The sequence below is a fragment of the Wyeomyia smithii genome, chromosome 1 (genome assembly GCF_029784165.1).
Source record: "Wyeomyia smithii strain HCP4-BCI-WySm-NY-G18 chromosome 1, ASM2978416v1, whole genome shotgun sequence".
Classification (NCBI taxonomy): Eukaryota; Metazoa; Arthropoda; class Insecta; order Diptera; family Culicidae; genus Wyeomyia; species Wyeomyia smithii.
In genome coordinates this window covers 35792220-35814912 of record NC_073694.1, presented here as the reverse complement: position 1 = coordinate 35814912, position 22693 = coordinate 35792220, and the positions used below count along the sequence as shown (strand labels likewise).

At 37.9% G+C, this 22693-nt stretch overlaps 2 protein-coding genes across 4 annotated transcripts in view; both read right to left on the bottom strand.

The window, feature by feature from the left end:
* Window positions 1-22693, bottom strand: part of LOC129718447 (protein aubergine-like) — a 34357-nt gene that overhangs the window by 5370 nt on the left and 6294 nt on the right. For 2 of the 3 annotated variants that reach the window (XM_055669236.1, XM_055669238.1), the window contains exons 2-3: window positions 4702-5946; window positions 4420-4629 (exon numbers count right to left, since the gene is read on the bottom strand). In XM_055669236.1, the coding sequence (XP_055525211.1) occupies window positions 4420-4629; window positions 4702-5924 (1433 nt within the window). In that variant the 5' untranslated portion in view covers window positions 5925-5946. Of the gene's footprint in view, window positions 1-4419; window positions 4630-4701; window positions 5947-6060; window positions 6225-22693 lie in introns of all 3 variants that reach the window. The other variant, XM_055669237.1, reaches the window with a different exon arrangement.
* LOC129716692 (uncharacterized) lies at window positions 19550-21108 on the bottom strand. The gene is made up of 2 exons (XM_055666527.1): window positions 20370-21108; window positions 19550-20313 (listed from the first exon to the last, which is right to left on the bottom strand). Exons 1-2 carry the CDS (start codon window positions 21106-21108, stop codon window positions 19550-19552), a joined length of 1503 nt encoding a protein of 500 aa, XP_055522502.1.

The following is a 22693-nucleotide window of genomic DNA, read 5'->3' as shown; positions in this document are numbered from 1 at the left end:
TTCCGCTTTATTAGTACATATTGGTTAAATTCTTATTTCATCCATCTGCTTTTAATTTTTTACTGTCATATCTTTTTATTTCTTCTGTTCGGTTTATACTGTTTTTTTCATGAAATATTTTCTTGTTCAAACCCACATTCATTTTGTCATTAAATTTCATCTGTTTTTTCTTAACTTCTTTTATTTTATTTCTTTTCCTTTATTTTATTATGAATTCAACTTTTTGGTTTTCACTGTACTTATTTATTTATTTTTGCCTGTTGAGTTTTTTTATATTCTGGTTCCAATTATCTGTTTTACGACATATATTATATATATTCCTATTAATGTTGTTTTTTTACTGATAGTTGCTGCGATTTATTTTTATGTTTTTTCTGCTTTTCCACTTTCTTTTAATCTCTTGCTGATATCCAGTTTTTTCTGAACAGTTTCCTATGGCATTTCTTCTAACCTTAATCGTTTTTTGTCAATTTTTCCTTGAATTAGCAGAAGTACATATTTTTGAAATTCACTGTTCTTATTTTTAACTTTGTTTTTATTTGTTGTTGTTGTTATCTGTACTTTTTTTTTATTTTCAGTTATTCAATATTGTGTATTTCCGTATTTAGCTGTTTATAGTTTCTGGAGTATTTTACTTCATATTCTGCACTTTGGGTTTAGTTATGATTGTTTGCTTGTGTTCTGATTCGTTTGTGATAATTGCCACTTTTTCTGTAACTTCCGCTAATATTCTGTTCTTTTCTAAAAAATTTTCTCCATCTTATAAAAGTTTTTACAGAAACAGCTAAATAGAGCTTTATATTGTGTTTCTCCCTACTGTTTTCTTTGTTTTTAGTGTATTATTTTTTCTTAGAAGATACTTAGAAGATACCATAAAATTTTCTAAAGTTTAATGTGTTTAAACATTTTTGGACTTTCTGTCTCTATCAACTGAATTCAACTATCTGGTTTTTTGAGTTGTGTTACTTCTCTTGTTCTGTTCCTCAACTTAAGTTTACTATATATGTTCAAGTTTTTTTCCGCAGATTTCTTTTTTGCTGTAATTTCCAATGTTCTGTTTTTTCATGAGTGTTTATTGTTCCACTGTGGGGCTCTTTGAGTAACCAATTATTCGGTATTCATGTTTTCTTGATTTCTACGTTTTGGCTTTGTGAAATTTTGCGTTTTTGTTTTTGATCTATTCCTTTTGTTGTTTTAATTGTTTTTATAAATTCTAAGTGTTTTGAGTTTCTATATTCATGTATTTTTTTCTCATTCAATATTTTCGTGTTTTATTTATTTTATATATTTTTTGCTGTTCTGTTGTTTTTTTCTGCATGGTATTTATATCGTAATTGTTTTATTTTTGTTCGATTATTCTTTTTACTGTATTTTGTGAGTGAATTCTTTCGTTCTGTTTATTTTGAGTTACCAGGTTTCGTTTTGTTTTTTATTTGCTTATTTTTCGTGTATATGTACATGTTGTTTTCTGGGTTTTATTTTATTTTTGCGTTTCTGTGGAGAGAAGCTCCATAAAAAATGTCGCATTGTAATATTTTTTTTTAAATTTTCATTTTTGATTTGACTGAAACTTCGCATAAACATTTCTATAGGCAAAAGATGCCATTTTGTGCCTTTGGTTTCATTTTTTGGAACACGACTCATTTTTGAGAAGCTATTGAAGGATGCTATTTTGGGAAGGTGTTGATGATTATAAATATTTTTTGGGCAAAAACGGTTTGCTTGATCGGTGTGACGGCTTCTGCAAAGTTGTAGACAATAGTTTTGTCTTTCCGGAAAAAATATACACTCAAAAAAAATTGTTTTTTTTTTGAAAAAAAAGGGAAAAAAATTAAAACTCAATTATTAAAAATAGCTCATTTTCATATTTTTTTATAAAAAGTACAAAAGATTACCTGAACAATGCAACCGGTCCGATCATGGAGAAATCAAGGAAAAAAAAGTTATGAATTTTTGAAAAAAAAAAAAATAATTTTTTTTTCACAGGGTACTAAATTTTATGAAAGGGCAAAATTATATCTACAACTTTGCCAAAGATATCAAACAAACCGTTTTGATTGAAAACATAGTTTCGATTCCCCATAGAGTGCTCTATTGGAAATTAAAAATATTTCTACAGCCAGAACGGCTTGAATGATTGGCATAGTGTCTTTGGCAAAGTTGTAGATAACAGTTTTGTCCTTCCTTAAAAAATATGCTTCTCAAAAAAAAAAAATCAAATATATGTGGGTCTTTCCACCATCACACATTTAGCTCAAAGTTGGGGGAATTATTCATCTACTTTCTCTTTGGAAAAATCCCAATTTTGGTGTCGCTCTGTAGGGCCCCCCTGTTTATTGCAAAGTCACAAAATTTTTGTCAAAAATCTCTTTTTTCTTTTTCTTACAATTTATAGACGTGAGATGACGGAAAAATACTGATAGACGATTTTTGAAGAAAATAAACTAGGTAATTCAGAAAAAATATAACTTTTAACTAGAAGTGTTGCCAGATAAATTATTTTTGTTCTTGAAAACTAAACTTGAATTTTTCGTTAAATGCAGCCATTTTTATTTTAAATTTGATAATTTCGTCGTGTTCCTTGGAAAATTTTACGTAAGAAACAACTACCATCCCGAGATAATATGAGCCAATCTCGAGATATAACATTTTTACGAAAATAGTTGCAAATTTCGAAATTATTTTATTTTATAATTAATAGACGTAAGACACCAGAAAAATAGTGATAGGTGAATTTTGAAGAAAATAAACCAAGGAATCCAGAAAAAAATATTGTTTTTTTACCGGAAGTGTCGCCAGATAAACTATTTTGTATTTTAAAACTAAATTTGCATTTTTCGTCCAATGCAGCTAGTTTTATTTTAAATTTCATGGTTTCATCGTATTTCTTGGAAAACTTTACGGATGAAGCACTTATCAGCTCGTGGTAATATGAGCCAATCTACAGATATATCTTTTTTACGAAAAATAATTATGAAATTTAAAACTATTTTCGTAAAAATGCTTTATCTCGAGATTGGCTCATATTACCACGGGGTGATAAGTGTTTCTTACGTAAAATTTTCGGAGAAATACGATGGAAGCATCAAATTGAAAATAATAATAGTTGGATTTTCCGAAAAATGCAAATTTAGTTTTAAAATACTAAAATAATCTATCTGGCAACACTGCCGGTTAAAAAAGATATTTTTTCTGGACTCCTTGGTTAACTTTCTTCAAATTAACCTCTCACTATTTTTCGGGTGTCTTACATCTATAAATTGTAAAAAAATATGCACGAAGTTTGCAACTTTTTTTGTAAAAATGTTATATCTCGATATTGGATCATGTTCCACGGGATGATAGTTATTTCTTATGTAAAATTTTCAAAGGAGCACGATGAAATCATCAAATTTAAAATAAAATTGGCTGCATTTGCCGAAAAATGTAAATTTAGTTTTCGAATACAAACATAATTTATCTGGCAACACTTCTGGCTAAAAGTTATATTTTTTTCTGAATTACCTAGTTTATTTTCTTCAAAAATCGTCTATCAGTATTTTTCCGACATCTCACGTCTATACTTACGGTCAAAACTTATATTTTTTGGATTCCTTGGTTTATTTTTTTCAAAAATCATCTATCAATTTTTTCTGATATCTTACGTCTATGAATTGTAAGAAAAAAAAGAGATTTTGAACAAAAAATGCGTGACTTTGCAATAAACGGAGGGGTCCCACAGAGGGGGTATTCCAATCGACACCAAATTTGGGATTTTTCTTCAGTGACAGTTGATGAATAGTTCTCCTAACCTTGAGCAAAATCTGTGATGGTCGTATCCAAGTTTGCGCTTTTTCGTGGTCACTTCGTATGGAATGACCCATATATCATTTTTTTTTCATTTTTCCATGATGGGACCGGTTGCATTGTTTAGGTAATCTTTTGTAGTTTTTATAAAAAAAAATAGATTTAAAAAAAAAAGCTTTTATAATAACTAAATTTCAATTTTTCTTTTACCTTTTTTCAAAAAATAAATAATTTTTTGAGAGTGTATTTTCTTTCGGAGAGACCCATTTTTTGTCTACAACTTTGCCGAAGACGTCACACCGATCAACCAAACCGTTTTGGCCCTAAAAATATTTCTAATCATCAATTTCATCCCAAATTAACATTTAGGAATAGGTTCTCAAAAATGAACTGTGTTCCAACAAGTTGAACCAATAGCACAAAATGACATCTTCTGTCTATAGAAACGTCTGTGCAAAGTTTCATCCAAATAAAAAATGGTCGATTAAATTGGTTGCCCGTTTTTTTGTGGAATTGCTCTGGAGTAATGCTTAGGGGGCATAAATATTGGTCGATGAAGGAGAAAAACTGACTATCATTTGGAGTCCTGAATCATGAAACCATAAAAGTGAGTGAAAAACAAACACTTCTTACCAATTCACATCTTCAGGATGAAGCAGGATAGTTTCTGGCTGTAGAGTACGCGCAGGCACCTCAACCAAACGTCGGTCGAGTTCGGTTTTCCAAAAATTGAACACTTCCGCGCTTTCCTGTGTGTCGTGCAACCGTCGGTTGAACGCCTCCAGACGGGCTATTCTGCGGTCCGGTGTCAGCCGAGTATGATCGGCAAGGGATCGCATCAAACTGAACAATGGAAAGAAAAACGGAAAATTGTTCAATCTGAGATAAAATCTATGCCTTAAAGGGTGTCCATACTTGAAGTCCCTGCGCATATCGTCGGTGATTCCAGTGAGGCGAACCAGCTCTGGAACCAAGTACAGCAATTCCGTCATTCCAGCCCGTAGCTCACGTGGTTTCGCACGTGAAATCAGCATCGGCTGCCGTGGGTCCCGGATCGTTATGTTGTAGCGTTCTTTGAAATACTGCACGAAAGTGATTTGTCCGTTCCGTGTCTCGAACGAGTGTTCTGGGGTCGTATTAAACTCTACATCACTAATGGTATAGGTTTTGTTAGTTCCATAGTTAGCCATTACGACCATTCCAAGCAAAGCTCGCTTGAAGTTGTCCTTCCAGTTACCACCTCGGTTAGCACATTCCCGAAACAGTGAATAGCAGGTGTCGGAGTGCATCACCTTGTGCTTGATTTCTGCGCACATCAGAACGTCTTGCTCGTGCTGCCGTATGCTGGTTTCATACCCAGGATACAGCTCCAAACCAGAATTCGGAATGCACACTCTAGCTTCGGGATCGAAAAAGTTCCTTCCAATCATTTGCAGTTTAAGTCCACCCATCGCTTTCCGATTGATCAGATTGTACATTTGAAACGCAACCTCGGTCGTACCATCGATGACGCCAACCTTTCGCAGCTTAACGATGTATGCCTGGTCGGTTTGTGGTTCCTTAGTAGGATATTCCATCTCATCGGTGCTTAGTTTGTGCTGGATGAAGAGCTGCGTTCCATCGAACACGTACCCTCCTAGAATGGTTCGTAAGGTGCGTATGATCGAATGCATCAGCCGAATGCTTTCCACGGCCGGGTTGAAGTCCACCCGGTATTGGAAAATGTTCTCGTTCGAGTTTCTCGCAACTCGGAAGTAGTTAGCCTGCAGCATAATCGGACGCCCGCAAGTGCCTTTCTTCGAGACTTCACAGTTTAAGGGTCTGGTACGGACAATATCCGTAATCGTTCGACGACCACGCATTGCCCCGCGTTCGGTGGCTGTCTCGCGGATGGACGCTCGCCTGACTTCCGTTGGAACGGTCAAACTAGAGCTGGATGATGCCGTTGCTTGCTGTGGCTGCTGTTGCGTCTGGTTAGTCTGATGTCCTTTGTTGGTTGCCGGACGGCTGCCTTGACCGCTTCCATGGCCAATTTGAGATTGCCCATTACTTCGCTTATTGTTGCGCGGTGCGTTGGTTCCACCGCGTCGTCCACGTCCCTGTACGGTCCGTTCCGAATGATTTCGATTGTGTTCCATTCCGGTTAGCGACGATTAGGTGCTATAATGAAAGATCAGTCGATAATCCGGCAAAATTAGTCGTAAACATGATGGCAAAATAATTCAATATTTTTCAAAACTAACGGAACGAAGTTAATGAACTTCCAATACTAACTTGGCATTGAACAATTATCATACACTTTGGGAGATTATTCAGCTGATTTCAAATACTTCCTTTTTAACTCATGATTTTATCAGTAAGCAATATTCAGTTTATTCTAATAGCTAAAGTTTGGTCTAAATAACGGGATAAATGTTAATCAGGATGCTTAGAAAAATCTGGAATAAGTAGAAAATTTTGTGAAAGCTTTGAGAAATTGCTACCTGGGGAATTTATGGTAAAAATTAACATTTTGGTTAAAAATTTCAGGTATGGAATTTGTTTTCCACGCGTCTAATTATTAAACTATTCAGTTCCAATTCGCTTTTTAGAACTTTTAATTCGTCTTTTTCAGATTTCCTTAATTTTGTACTTTGTTGGTTATGTTTCTTTGCGAATTTATCATCCGTTGGGATTTAAATCTCATTCTCAAAAACAAGGAATACTCTTAAAACTAACTTGATTGCTTATCGGCTATAAATCGAAACTGCTGGCGTGAGCTTAGCGTTGAGACATTCCATGCCAAATAACCGCGTCTAATACCGTCTAATTTTGATTTGAATGAGAATTTGCTCACTTGGTTGACATAGCAAAGTGAGTATGGAGCCATCCACATTCCGCGTGGACAGCTTTGGGGGGTATGTGTAATGTTCACGGTCCATACAAAATTTTTAGAATTCATATGGGTAGTTGTCTACGATGGGGAGGGGGGTCAAAATCGTTGAAAATCTGTCAAATAATGTCAGATGAAAAAAAAAAAACAAAAAGTCAAAAGTAATATTGTAAAAGATCGATAATTTTTTTAACAGAAAAAATCACAAGGATTGTACGAAAAGCCACGACCGTAAGGTTGACGTAAGGTAAGACCGTCGTTTCATGTGGGAAATATTATCAACAGTAAAAAATGACGCGCGTCTGAACCGTTCCCGAACTGTTTCGCCGCGTTAACGCTTCTATTCACTGTCTGTTTAACATCAGCCCGTGGAAATATCTCGAAATGGTGTTTCGCAAAAAATGACTTTGCTGTGTTTAAGATTGCAGTAAAACTACTGAACCGATTTTCATCTTCTTTTTTTAAAATGTTCGTTATTAAATTCCCCGATCATTGAACGATCGTTTTTTGATGCACGAAGTTTTAAAAAAAATGTGAAGCAATTTTCAGCACTCAAAACATGTATTTTTCGGGAAAAACGTTCCCGTTTGCACTGAAAACAAAACAAACCTCTGCTTAAAAACTGCGTCTCGGGGAAACGGCCTTTACTCCATAAATAATTGGTATTTGTTATGAACAAATGTGTTTTTTATTGTTAATTTACAGATTTTTCAGAAAGTTACTACTTTTTTGCAATAAGAAAAGTGCTACACGCTTAAAAAAAGCCAACAAATGTTGTTCGGGTGTTGCATTTACTGAAGGAAAAGATAATTCAGTACTTTCGCATGACGTGGAAATGAAGTCAAAGTTATAATTTCCTATATTATATTTCAACTCCTGCTGTTAAAGTTCTCTTTAGTTTAGTCTAGCCTTTACGAATAGACTTAAATTATTGATAACTAAAGCAGAGGGTCCAAAGCCCCTGGAAAGGAGGATGGTTGTAACAGATCTTTACCATGGTTGTTGCGTAAAATCCAATGGTTGAACCCCTTAGCTAAGGTGTTATGTGACCCGTGCCGATAGATGAATGATGGGGGGTAAACCCTCACGAATTCCCAGCCGCTAACGCAGTGTGTGGAGCACCAGGGCACCCTTCCCAGTAATTAGCTCTTACTGTATTACACGGGTCACTGATGCAGCGGACCTTTCTTTACTAGCTACTCGTGGGATTTTATATGGATGACATAAATAAATCAAAACTTTTGAGGATGACTTGATAACTGTGGAAGAGGAGCTGGGATTGAACGATTCACTCGTGGATGTTCAGTCATCCTCTGCTCCTCGACATTGGAGCCAGGCGAATGCGATGGTGATGGCACCGACGTCACCATAATTCAAGGAACCAGAGTGGAGGTTCCTCGAAACGTTTTTCCTTGAAAGAGAAATCTGACCAGAGCAGTGGATGCAGTGTCGGGAATTTCCTACGGAGCAGCCGTTCAGCAGATGAGAGTTGGTTTACTCGCGGAAGATTGTCCCAACACTGAACTGTCAACGGCTCAGCTAAATTCCTTGCAAAAAACACTTGTGGCTGCCATTGAGCAGCAAAGAAACAAGTCGGTTAAACCGAAATTTCTCAACTATTCCTACAAGTCCGGTTATCTAATCCTTTCGTGCAAGGATAAAGAAACCTAGGACTGGTTGAAAGATGCGGTTTCAAAACTTCCTTTTGTGGGAGGGAGCGAAGCTATTTGCTCTGGACGCAAACAAAATTACGCGTCCAGAAATTATTCATGCGTTCTTCCACAGAGCGCATCTTTCGATAATGAGAGAATTTGTGGACTCATTGAGAGCCGAATAATCTCATTATCGATAAATGGCGCATTCTGCAGCGAACCAATCTTAATGGAATCCATGCAGAGTGGATGCTAACCGTTGACCTCTATGCGAGAACTTGTGAGCAAGAATGACGTCATAAACTTCCGCCTTGGCCAAACAAAACTTAGGAAAGTAAATCCTAAGCCACGCCAAAAACCGCAAGCGGATGCACGAGTTCGGGAAACCAGTACTGACGCATTCAAAGGTTCAGGTTTCAGGATAGTGCTGGGACTATCCGGATTAAAATATCCGGATATCCGACCTCGGATATCGGACAAATATCCAAAATCCGGATTAATCGGATATCCGGATATTATCCGACAGGATATCCGGATTTTCGGAAAGTCGGATATCCGGATATTGTATCCGAACATAGTTTAATGATAATTATGTAAATAAATACTTACGAGGGTATGGGGGATTGTGGAAAAAGCCATTTTTCGCGTTACATTTCATTCGAACGGGCCTAAAAGCTAGAAAAAAAAATCCGGATATCCGGATAGTATATCCGGATATCCGACTATTCGATTATCCGTATCCGGATATCCAGACATCCGAATAGTATTCGTTTACACATCCTTGATCCGAGCTTCGGATAGCCGGATCACGAATATATCCGGTTTAAAGTCTCAAATCTCCACGAAAAGTGCATTGAAAATTCCTGCAATCAGTGATACCAATCCTGCGCACAGTGGCAGGTCTCTATACAAAAGTCAGAAAAAACCTAAAAGTCTTTTTTATATGATTGGAAATTACATATCATTACAATTTTGGAGTGGTGGACTCATTTCTGATGTCAGAAAATGTCTAAAATAGCAATTTATGCACCTAAAGTGCCGTTAGACCTTTCTCATGATCAGGTTTTTGTTTTTGCTTCAATCTTGCTCAATATTTTGATAGGAGAACTGCTCTTATATTCATCTCAACACCTACATTCATCCCATTGCTCTTATTTGTTCAATTTACTGTAAAATTTAACTTTTTTAAGTAAAAGTAGTTTTATTTTACCTCTTAATTAAGTCGAGTAGTCGAAATTTAAGAGCGATGAGAAGAGCGAAATAAATGCGACGGAAAGAATATAGGTGCTCAGATGAATATTAGGGTGGTTCCCACACATCGAAAAACTTTAGGATCGCATTTTTTGAAGTAGAACACTTCTCTCAGGAAGTTCGGCTACATAGGGATGTGAAAAGAAAATCTAAAACTGAAAAAAGTGAAAAAAATGTCCAATTTCAAATGCTAATAAATCGGTTAGGATTCGATGGATTTCCTTCGTTCTTGTAGCAATTGATTGGAAAATCTTCTAAGATTCTTCTTAAACAAAGATAATTTTAATTTTATTATTCACACTATTGTACTATTGAAAATAGTCAAGCCTTGTCAAAACGAAAAATTCGACCTCTGATTGGTCGTTATATGCTTGCTTCCCAAGCACGGTCGACAGAATCATATACCTTGCAATTGAAAATATGCTATATGGCCTATATAAGAGCCTGTTTCAGCCGAAGCCGCTCATAATAGTTCTAGACAGCGACAACAGCAGTCATCCCTTAGCAGCAGCAGTAGCAGTGCAGTGGATACCATCGATAGCGGATAGCGGCCACAGCTGTGGCGTAGCAATGGATAGCGCACTAGTTTCAGCGGAACTCAGCATCGATAGCAGCTGGGCCAGCTGATGCAGGGACAGCGGATACCACTGGCAGCGTATAGTGGCCACAACTGTGGCATGGCTACGAATAGTGTAGCAGTTGCAGCGGGTATATCTGACCATGAAGCATTTATGCAATAATTGAATGAAAATTGCAATTGCAACAATCGGCCTTTTTCAAGGCTACTAAATGTTTTTGGAAGAGCATAATGAAATGTTATTAATAAACTGCAACTGAGGTGTGATGCTGCTGCAAATGCACAGCAGTAAAAGCAAAGCAAAGCCTTGGTGCTACATTCCGTATCGGAATTCGACCTTCTGTTTTACTATACACAGACTTCGCAGCCGACTGTTAAGTGTACAGGACAATTGCGGGGCTAGCGCTACGATCCTACTAACACTAACAGTCTCTCCCGAGCCGGGACTCGAACATACGACGACTGACTTGTTAGGCCAGCATCGTACCTCGAGACCAGCTGGGAGATCATGCACAGCAGTGTGATGTTTATTAAGATTTGTTGATACTGTGCTTAACAAGCGGTATATACGAAATAAATCCGATTTCAAATTGACTGACACGCAAGCAGCCGGGTTATCTTTCTTGTAAAAGGATTTTACTTCAACCTTGCGGTCGTGGCTTTGCACACAACCCTCCTGTGATTTTTGTTTTGTACTTAGGGTACTCCTTTCTGAATTAGGGTGGTGCAAAAATCATCATAATTCAATTTATTTTATTTTGAAAATTTTTTGGCTTTTAGGCCGTTTGACCAATTCAAGATCTTTCTGCGACAAGTTAGAGGTCTTTTAAGGAAAATGATGAGATGGTATCGTAGTTAATTTCAACGTCATTAAAAATATAAAAGACGATATGTTTTTTTCTCATCAATTCAACTTATTCTCTCTTTATACATCTTGCAGTACTGAAAGCGGTTTACAAGTTTATATAAAAATGCTTGAAACTTCTGGAAAAAACTTCACGTTCACTTCCCAGTCAATCATGTTGTTTAAATATACGAAATTAAATATTTTACAACTGACCACCATACGTCTCCATAGTTTTCTTTTCAAAATATCTCCCTATGAGCAACGATGTGCAAAACGGGACCCAAAAATCTGAAAAGTACAATAAATTTCCTATTGAATATTGGTCATCAGCTCGTTCCGAACTGTTTCACAAGATTGTACGGTAGAAATGAAATTAAAAAAACATGATTTTTTAGCTTCCCTGCAATATGTTTTACCTCGATTGAGAAATTGGTTATACTTTTGGAAAGTCTTGAAAATCGTCCAGAAAGTACACAAATTTACCTTCAAAATGAAACTTGTTGAATCAAAATCGGATCAAAACTGAGGAAGTTTCAGGTGTTTGAAGTTTAGCTAAAAATTGTGATTTCAAACATGAAAATCATTGAAATTGCCTGATATAGCAACATTTAAAGTGCGATTAAAAAATGATATCTCAACCGATTGTCATGAAACTTTGGAAAAAGGTCATTTACACTTTGAGAATCTTCGGAAAAATGCAAAACATAAAAAATACTGACTTGAAAAATCGAGGTTTTTTCCGGCTTCCGACCACTGTGCTGCGGTTCCACGTGATGATGTAGGAAACGATTATGTGTTTCCTGGTAAAGCAGAGACTCATCGCAGTGGTCCTCAGACGCCCATGGATCTCGAACTCCTAGCAGTTCCAGGGCCGAGTGGAATCAAACCAGTGATTCCCTCAAAGTGCCTAGGAAACTCTGGGAAGATCCATGGGAAAAATGAGCTCACACGAAAGTTCACTACCTGGATCTGAAGCGAATTCGGGTATTGGTCGTAGAGAAATTTCTGCATCCTCTATGACTAAGCAAAACAAGAAGGGATTCCGACTCTCCCAAACGTCCGAAAAGAACGGAAAAAGGATTGCGATGCTGAACATTGAAGTTCTACAGATAAACCTCCACCACGCGAAGGCAGCACCCAGCGTGCTTTCGAGGAGGTTTGTCAAAGAAGCGGTGGACCTGGCACTTATCCAAGAGCCTTCGGCCCACAAAGGTAGAATAGGTACTTGGTATTCAAGCAACTAACGGTGACAAGCACGACTCTCCAAGAGCCGCTGTATTTGCTAACAAAAATGTGAAATGTTTTCCTATTACAGAAATGAACTCACACGAGACCTCGACGCGACCAGGGTTGAGATGCCAACCGCCAGAGGAAGTTCCGAAATCATTATCGCTTCGGTATACTTTCCTGGCGATGTTCCTGAGGCTCCCACTCGAGAAATTGCGGCGTTCTTCAAATACTGCAGAGAAATCAACAGGAGCTTTGGCATTGGTTGCGATGCCAACGCTCCTCACACACTGTGGGGTAGTACTAACATCAACAATCGAGGTGTGAGTGTCATTTAGTATTTCTTTCGTCAAATAACATTTTTTTTTGTTTACACAACATTTCTTTGACACGGCACAATCAATAACATTGATATTAAATAAAGGAAATGAACCCACGTTCATAAATGCTGTTAGACAAGAAGTCTTAGACCAAACCTTGTGTAGTGCAGCAATTTCGGAAAAAAATCAGAACTGGCATGTGTCGGACGAAGCTTCTTTGTCTGACCATAGACACATTCGTTTCGAGTGGGAGGGTGGTTCATCGAGCCAGGTCGCGTATAGAGATCCGAGGAAAACCAACTGGGATCAATATGCGCAGGAACTCACATCGAAAAACATGTTGAACTTAAATCAACCTCAAAAGCAGTATGCGAAGCGATAATCTCCGGCTACAACAGCAAAAACGAAAAACGAGTTTGAAGTTTGTTGCTCTGGGAATTTTGAAGTTTTCAATATTTTTGCGCAGTTTTGATGATATAAGTTGGAGTAACTCTCTAACTGTATCATGCAATGTGACAATTGAAAAAAAGGAGTGCCGTGAGCTCAAAAAGGACAGGTTTGTAACTGATTAAATGTACTTGGTCCACTCTGATTGAATCAGAGAAGAATCATTAATGACTTGGTCCATTATGACTGAACAATTGAACAAATAATTTTAGTCCATTGATCATCGAACAGTCAAAAAGTTTTTAATCTACATGGTTAGCTTCTGCGACATCAACAATTATTGAAAATAGTTTGAATAAACTTTAAACTGTGTTTGTTTCAACAAATCAATGGTAGGAGCGGAATGTTTTAATGGAACAAAAATATGGTTAATTCACTCAATTAAGTTATTCGTAATCATCTACTTTCTCTGCAACTTTGGCCAAAATTGCCGTAGAATTGATAATAGACTGGATGGTTTCCTCGTGTTTTGGTTCTGGAATTTCTGTCACGTTTGGATGTAGTGCTTCAAGGACAGCTTAATGAAAAGTTGGGACAGGTTCTCCATTATTGATTAGAAAATAATATTGAATAGATACTGAAAACATGCTTTACACACTTAAATGTCAATCGAGTCAGCTTCTTCTTGTATTAATATGAAAGGTCTTCTCCAAACAATCGCTTACGTTGCCTTAAGCTTCGTAATTTCATTACGGGCATAAATCTAATTAGCTTGCATAAAACAGTAACAAACATACACTTACCACTTATTTCAACCTCCTGAGGATATAATTCATTGGTAAAATCAAGTTTTAAGTCAGTATTGCTACTGTAACTTGAACTTCTTTCTGAAATTGTGGAATGTTGTGTCACCCACACAAATGATTAACGTTTCTCATTTACGTGTTCAATCAGAGTGGACCATGTACATTTTCCTCATTTACTGGTAAAGTATACTTTTTTGACTAACGGGCAAAGGAGCATTCCGATAAGTTGCCTGATAGTGTTGAAATTCATTCATGTTGACTTCAAACCGATGCTGTAAATTCCGATAATTTCAACTTTTTTTCAGCTTAACACATGGTTCACTTTGTCTGCACACTATAAGGCTGATATCAGGTCATGTTAGTGACAGCAAAAAACGTTCCAAAAACACATTCATAAATCTGTAGGTGCAGATGGGATTCTACCTGCCATGATTCAAAATGGAGAATCAGCACTAATTCCATCTCTTTCGGAGCTTTTCAAAGCAAGCCTAATACTTCACCACATACCTACACATACCGAATTTCTCGACATTGAAGGGGCCTTCGATAATGTTTATTATTTACCGATGACACAAGCCATGAAAAAAGGCATTTCCATAATTGCATAATCGAATGGATCCATAGCATGCTCACAAACAGACAAATTACCTCAGAGCTGGCTGGGTCGTCAACCATTGTGACGGCAACTAAAGGTTGCCCGCAAGGGGGGGTTCTCTCTCCCTTGCTATAGTCATTGGTGGTTGACGACCTTTTAAGGGGCCTTGAGGCAGGAGGGTTTGACGTTATGTGCTTTGCTGACGATTTAGTTATAGTGGTTCGTGGTAAATCCGACAATGTGATAACAGATAGGATGCAGTAGGCCTTACACCTTACACGCTCTTGGTGTATAGAAGAAGGCCTGAGTTGCAGTCTCTACATGTTAGTGGGGTGGAAATCAAATACAGCGACTCAGTTAAGTATCTCGGTGTAATCCTAGATGCTAAATTAACCTGGAACGCAAACTTAGATTCAATAATAAGCAAGGCGAACTCAGCGTTGTGGGTTTGCTCCAAGATAGTGGAAAGAACTTGGGGCTTAAAACAAAAAATGGTAATTTGGGTGTACACGCTTTGTTAGTATGGTGGCGAAAAACCAAGGAGACCACGGCAACGAGGAAGCTAGATAAACTTCAGCAGCTAGCTTGTATTGCCACTACCGGAGCAATGCGGAGTACACCTTCTAAAGCACTAGAAGCTATCCTCCATCTATTTCCTTTGATTCAACACGTTCAACTAGAGATCAAGTGCACTTAAGCTCAAACGACAAAAGTTGATACTAGACGGGGATAAGATAAGTCACTTGAAAATCTTGAATCTGCTACCTGCTGAACCAGCAACGAACATGAACAGTGATTGGATGGAACCTAGATCCAACTACGACATCTCACACTCGCTCAATATCCTAGCTAGGGAGGACCTAGCGTTGGATCGATCAAGTTCTATACTGACGGGTCAAAAATGGGGAGCGTAACAGGAGCGGGAGTGTACGGCTCTAGAACAAAAATATCAGTAGCTATGGGAAACTGGCCAACAGTCTTCCAGGTTGAAATAGCCTTCATTATAGAATGTGCGAATATCTGCCTGAAAAGGAAGTATAGACACGCCAACATCTGCATTTTCTCGGGCAGTCAAGCGGCACTTAAGGCCCTGAAAGCTTACGAGTGCATGTCTAGAATTGTCTGGGACTGCATTTGCCTTCTACAACAGATGAGCCAGGTGAATTCTATAAATCTTTACTGAGTTCCTTTTCACTGCGGAATAGAGGGCAATGAAGTTGCAGATGAACTCGCCAGATTTGGTTCCCAATCAACCTTCATTAGTCCAGAACCGTTTTGTGGTATCTCAGACTGTGTCCTGCAGGCTGAGCTAAAGAAATGGAAACAACGAGAGATTACAGCCAATTGGAAGGCAGTGAAATCTTTTAACCAATCAAAAAGATTTATAACACCAAACACAAAAAATCCTCAAAAGTTGCTGAGTCTCAATAAGAGCGATCTTAGTACATTCTTTGGCCTAATAACTGGACACTGCCCGAGCAAATATCATCTTCACAAAATTGGTTTCATTCAAGATGATATATGTCGCTTCTGCAACTCAGAAAGCGAAACCTCGGAACATTTGCTCTGCAATTGCGGAGCACTAATTAGTCTCAGACTTCAGTATTTCAATAAGGGCTCCCTAGAACCCAAGGAAATCTGGTCGGCGCCGCCAATTAGGGTAACTAGCTTTTCCCGATTGGCACCTATCTCGCTATAGCTCGCTAAGTGGAAGACAAGCTTGAAGCGCAGTACAGTAAACCGGGACATACCACAATAGTTCAAATAAATGAACGCAGTGGTCCAAAAACCCCCACAACAAGAAAAAAATGTATATTTGAAGGTGTAAATTAATTTAAAACAAAATATTAGCTCTTCAATCACGTAGTTATTTTGTCCTGAAAAGGACAATTTGCTGTTGAACTCAATATCGGATAAGATGCTGATCACATCGTTGCGTTATCACTGATGGTGCGAATAAGGTATTTTTTGTGATAGATAACACAGTGAAAAGCAGTTTTAACACTCAAAACTGGACGGCTCGTATACTTTGAACGCCAGCTTTCCAGAACGTTGGTGTGTTGTCAAAATGAGTAAACTTTTCATTGGATGCATTTACTACTGCCCGCTATCGCACAGACAGTTTTTCTCAACAGGAAGTGCCGCTGCATCAGCTGGCCCTGCTACATTCGACGCTTAGAACCGCTGCAACTGCTGCGCTATCCGTTGCCATGCAACAGCTGTGGCCGTTATCCGCTGTCATTGGTATCCGCTGCACTGCTGCCTGCTGCTAAGTGAGGACTGCTGTTGTCGCTGTCTAGAACAAATATGAGCAGTTTCGGCTGAAACAGGCTCTCATATAGGCCAAAAAGCAATTATATAACGGCCAATCAGAGGTCGAAATTTGCTTTTTGACAAGGCTTGACGATTCTCGTCGGCGATACAAAAGTATATACTCCGTCAGACTCGCTTCGTGTTACGTCCGCCGGGTCTGCATTGCCAAACCACGTCTCGATCCACCGGGTTCGTCTTCCTGTGCGCTTATTTGTACCTCGTTTAATGAACTGCACCAATTGCAATGTCACACAGCCGCCTACTGCTGCAATAAGGCGATTTTTTTCATCAAATGGGGTCCTCTATCACCCCTTGAAGGATTTTAAGTGAGCTCCCAAACACTCTGTATATTGATTTATAAAAAAGAGATTTAAATGCTTTAAATATTTTCTAATGTTAGTCCATATAAATTAATCGAAAATTGCAAACTTGCTTGATTTTGTAGGGCCTACACTTCCACAAAATTTCTTTAGGTTCTACGAGGGTACTGTCAGCCCAAGGAAAATTATATATTTTAACACACAATCCTAAAATCCAGAAAATCTCGTCTAATTTGTAAATGATATTAGAAAATTAGGAAACTTTTTCAGTATCATGTAATAAAGTTTGTAATAAAGTTCTGGACAACTTTGCAGCTGGAAATATTCGTCTATCAAGTCACGTTCAAAAGAAAGGGGTGGCGCCCTCTATATGGTGAAAATTGTAGCGGGTTGCATTGAAGCATATAAAGGACAACAGTAAAAGAAACAACTTTCTAGAAGATACTGAAAACATTCGACTTCCCATTTCCGTCCGTTCCTAGCCCCATTGTGGTGTCTGTTCGTTGTGCATGGAAACGGCAACGTAGTGTACGCGCCGGCCTTTGTGCTATAAAGAGCGCACAATTGCATGTAAAAATCGGTAACTTCAGTTGGCCATATATTGTTGATTGCGACAAATTTTCTCGCGAAAAATTCTTGTAGAAGTGCGCGGGTACGTCTAATCGTGGTAATATCTTCTACAAAAAGTGCGGAAATTGGATTTGCGCACTTTTTGTAGAAGACACCAACATGATTGGTTATACCCGCGCACTTCTACGGCGTTTTTCATGCATCTTGCGAGATAAATTCTCCCGCAATCGACAATATTCAAAACTACAAATAACCCACTGTAGTTTTGTGTTTTTCTGTTAGCCAGAAAGGTACTCTATCGAATGGCTTCATAGAAGCTTGGATTCGTTTGCGCCTTTCCGAGTTTCAAATCAAATAAAAAAAGCCTTTAAAAACACTTTTTTCCAGTTTTGATTCATGAATACTGTACCGTCTCACAGTGGTCGGAAAGAACTGAAATCAGGGCGAAATTAATAACTACTAAGGATTGCCTCCTAGATGAACGATGTCTTCTAGAAAGTTGATCTTGAAACTGTTGGCCAACTTTTGGTCATGGCTATGCAGTTCAAAATTTCACCACTAGGTCGGCGCTATCGCTAACTTCTCAAGGAAGCAAAATAGAAGGATAATGTCTAAAGAAAGTTTGTAGAGAATAGTATTTTGAGAAACTCTTCCTTGGATATAAAGGTAGTACCTGATGTATTTTTCGAGTAATTTAGCAATTAATCTCAAAAAACATGATTTACGGCTACTTATAGCATATTTAAGAAGAAAAACCCGAAAAATCTCGAATTTCACGATCTAGGTATATCAAACAAAGCTAAGGTATGCGTGATGGCTATTAATATTTGAGTAGTTTGAATTTTAATTTTATGAGTGGCATTCTAAGCTAACATTGCTTGCTAAAAAATGGCCGCTTGCGCGTCGCACGCTCGTTTTTGTTTTTGGTATTGTGAACGTTTCGGCAAAAATTGCTCAGAAAACTTTTTTGTTCCTGTCTCTATGAACACGAGGGAACATTTTAGTCTTTGAATGAGCGCGGGTATCGGCGGGGATACCATTTAAAACTCTACATAAAGTTGGAGTGCTAAGTATTTCATTATACTTATTTTGAGGAGTGAAACAACTTTAAAAAGGATATCTGAAGTTGTTAAAATGCTAGAGTAAGGCTATATAATCATTTAGACAATATTGTAATAGTCATTACTACTTCTGCATTCTGTAATAAATCACCTGGGAAAACAACGTGAAAATAAAGAAGTCGTAAGTGAACAAGAAGCATACTTTCTCAACTACGTTAAATGTATGACAACATTAATAATTAGAACATTCTGATGATTTTTCACTAGCTTAAACCCTGCAGAAATGCTTCCCGAAGAGGGCTTGCTCGATGCATTAAGTTGAAAAATTGACTTTTTCCGACTATATGCAGTTCCAGACCACTGTGCGTCTGCCGGGGTGAGATTAAGCCACGGGGGTGAGATTGAGCCAAAACGGGAAATGTTTGTATGTTAAATTACTTGAGATTTCCAAAACCTAATACCGTAAAAGCGGCAAACTTTGATAGCTTTTTTAAGTATTACTCAAATATATGACACTTCAACAAATTTACTCCGGGTTTCGTATTTTTAAAATAAGTACTAGGTATACGACAATGCATGTACAACATCGAAATTCATCAGTATTGTTTCAACTACGCTATTGATTATTTTTTGTAACCTATGACTAGTTTTTCGTTTTCGGGTAACTTTGATAATGCTGGAATAATTAAGGAAAATGTTAGAAAGGTCCACGTTTATGGACCACGTAGACTCATTTTGTTCAGTTTAGGCCTCTCGCATCGTTAGACTTAAGTCCATACAAGCATAAATAAGAAGCATAGACTTTCACCTGAGGTTAGTTCATGATTTTTTAGTTTACAACAGTGTTGCATGAAGAACTCTCAATATGCAAAAGGAATCAATTATATTCGGGTTTTGTATAACCATGTTTATTTGTCTCGATTTATATAATAACTTGCTACGGGTGGTAGAGATATGGTTGCTTGCTACTTCCTGTTGGTTATATTTTTCAACGGACGACGGTTTCGAGTTGCTAGCATCGAATCCTTCTTGGTGGATTTCGCTTCGCCTTTAACTTTCGGAGGGTTCACGACATTGGTATCATCGTCAACTTCTGTTTCAACTTTAATCTTCTTGACCAATAAATGTTGAGCTTGCTGTTCACTATCACTGGAACCTGGCTGAACATCAATCAACCGGCGCTTACGTGGAATGGTTCGTTCCTGCGCTAATCCGAACCGCTCTTTCTTCATCATTATAATCAGCTGTTCTGAAAACGAAGATGTGACTGCAGTTTCGCCGGTTTTAGGCTCATCAGCATTGCCGGGAAGGTTCTTGAGCACTGCCTTCTCATTCAATGGGTAAATTCCAGATGCTCTAAACCCAGCTTTCATATTGGTTTCACTATTCTCCCTAATTTTCACCAAAGACTTTTTCAGAAGTCGAGGAAATATGTGTTTTGGAATGCATCCTTTGTTTTGTTTCTTCCATTCGCTCAATGTATCTTTCCAGGCTTTTTTGAGAGGTCGAAAATAGGCAACATCGAGAGGCTGGCATAGGTGAGTAGCGTTAGGCGGCAGCAGAACAAAGCTGATATTGCTGGCCATGCAGGATTGTAGAACACGGAAGCTTAAATGTGAAGCAACATTATCGCCGATGATAATACGTTTTTTATCGTTACGTAGTCCGTTGAAGTATGGCAGTGCTATCGTGAAGAACCAGTCTTCGAACACCATAGAGTCGAACCAGCCTAATAATGCATTATGATTAAGAAAATGGAATTTATACTTATATTTCACATGTTACCAGATTTTGTGCGGTTGTATCTACAACCATCTGGTCCCCCTTCAGTCCAAGTTGGATACATGTGGAGAGCTGCATAAACGACATACGGTGGCAGCATTTTTCCATTGGCTGCCCCCGCAAACATTACAGAAAACGAGGATTTAGAATGGTCCATTACTGTGTCTACGTGTTTTTGGCCTCTTTGCACTACGACGCGCTTCGATCCCGGATCATCGCTGAAGTTGGTTTCGTCGTAGTTTATGATGTTTTCCGGAGGGACACCATCCACAGTTGTCGCAAGATTGTCTAAATAATTTTTGATCGTCTCAAGACTCACTTTGGCACGACTTCGCTTAATGTTTTGAGACAAGCGCGAAACTAATGTGTGCCTTTTCAGGAATGAGTTGATCCAATCTTTTCCAGGAGTGTTGTTCTTGAATTTGGTCTTCATTTTGTTGTGATCCAGGAATTGCTTGACGAGCTTCTTTAAACAATCCGCAGTCAGCGGAAATCCCCAAACGCCAGCGACACGAACGGTATCAGCAAGATCGCATTCTTGTGCATCGGTTAGAACGGTTGGTGAACCAGGTTTCTTGCTGTACAAACCGTGTATTTTATGATACAACGTACCATATGGTATGCTGAAGCTCCGCGAAGCCGCAAATATAGATGACCTTTTCCACTGCACTTCAGCTACAGCTGCCTGTAATTTTTCGGACGTGTAGTCTAAATAGGCCCTTTTCTTGTTTTCACACGACATTTCAGAGGTACAAATGCACTACTGTTATCAGAAAGCCAAAAAGAATTTAGAAATCTCGAATTTGCACTACCGGAGGAACTGGTGGTGAATGATTTGTCTATAAACAATGTGTTGGTCGTTATGGTTACGGTAGTGTATGGTAGCTCATGCGTTCAAAGGCCGTCTGATTCTAATAAATGGAGCAACCAGAATGAACACACCATGGTCAGATTTTGATCATTTTGGTATATTATTTTCAAAAGTGCAAGTTTAAGGGACACATTCACATTTTTATGAATGAATGTTTGTGAAAAATTTGACACTAATATGTCACTGACTCTAGAAACTTTATTCAAATATTGCTTCTTGGGACAGTTATATAAGAAATATATGATTGTTGAGCACCTTATAAAATAGTTCTAAATCAGGAAAACTGTTTTTTTTCAGTTTATTGCAAAATATATCACGCAAACAACACAAATTCCAAACTGTATACACACAGTAACACCTCAACTATGAAATAGTAGTAGAACAACTATTGAAAATATAATGTCTCATAGGTAATAGGTAGTTATGCACAGGATATCACGCGCTATCAATGTTACCCGCACTATCAAAGTTTGCCGCGTTTACGGTACCTCAAATTCAATACTTTATGAAACATGACATATTTATTCACAACTTAAAATGGAATATAGATAATATCAGTAAACTGTTTCGCTTAAAGAATGTTTCAAAGTACAGGGTGAAAAACATGCGCAAATAACGTTATCCAAAATTGTCCCAGGAAAACCAACCCGATCAAGAAATCACATCAACTTACTGCTCAGTTGGTACGTTAGGATGTCGTCTCCAATGTGTTGAGGAAAAATTATGCATTGAACCTGTGCCGGCTCAGAAAATAATGTTTCTCCAAAGCTATATTGAACGGCACAGTGTGCGGAATTCACATTCACGACAAAATTATATCAGTATACACCAAAACACTTGCATTGTTTACATAGGGTATGTTTTTTTCCCCACAGCATAAGGTATGTTGTCTAGCTGTGGTATTCTTTGAAATAATGACTGAAAGCTTGAGAAGCTTACTGTTCTCAATTTTTAGATGGAAATTTTCAATGATTGATATTACTTATGGAATGTAACAAAATTTTGTACACCAATTCTATATGAACTGATGACTTTTGAAGAGAAGAAGGAGGGTTGTGGGTAAGTTTCCACAGGTTTTGAGATCTCCAATGGAATATACGGTTGTTAATGACACATAATAATTGAAACGAAAAGTCATCTCAAACTGCATGTCCTAACGTTTTCCATTTTTAGGCTACCTGGAGACGCCACTATGTGTTTAGAGACTGTCTATAAGCCACGTTCTCATGACTAATTACTCTATGCATCAATTTGATCCAGCCCTACATTTTTCTATAATTCATATGAAACATAGTTTCTGATCAACCCCCTAAAGCCCCTTAATAGTCCACGTTGTTAATGGTTGTCCCTATACATACTGTTTTATCATGTTAGTCATGTGGATTATTCGTAGACACACTGCTGTTCATTTAACAGGTATTAAATTCAACTTTTTGTTTTTGGCAGGTTTTTAGAA

What these genes read in the sequence shown, in the direction of transcription:
- LOC129716692 (XM_055666527.1), bottom strand. Translation starts at nt 21,108, where the DNA reads ATGTCGTGTGAAAACAAGAAAAGGGCCTATTTAGACTACACGTCCGAA. An exon ending in ATACAACCGCACAAAATCTG is followed by an intron (nt 20,314 to 20,369) that starts GTAACATGTGAA and finishes ATGCATTATTAG; the next exon opens with GCTGGTTCGACTCTATGGTG.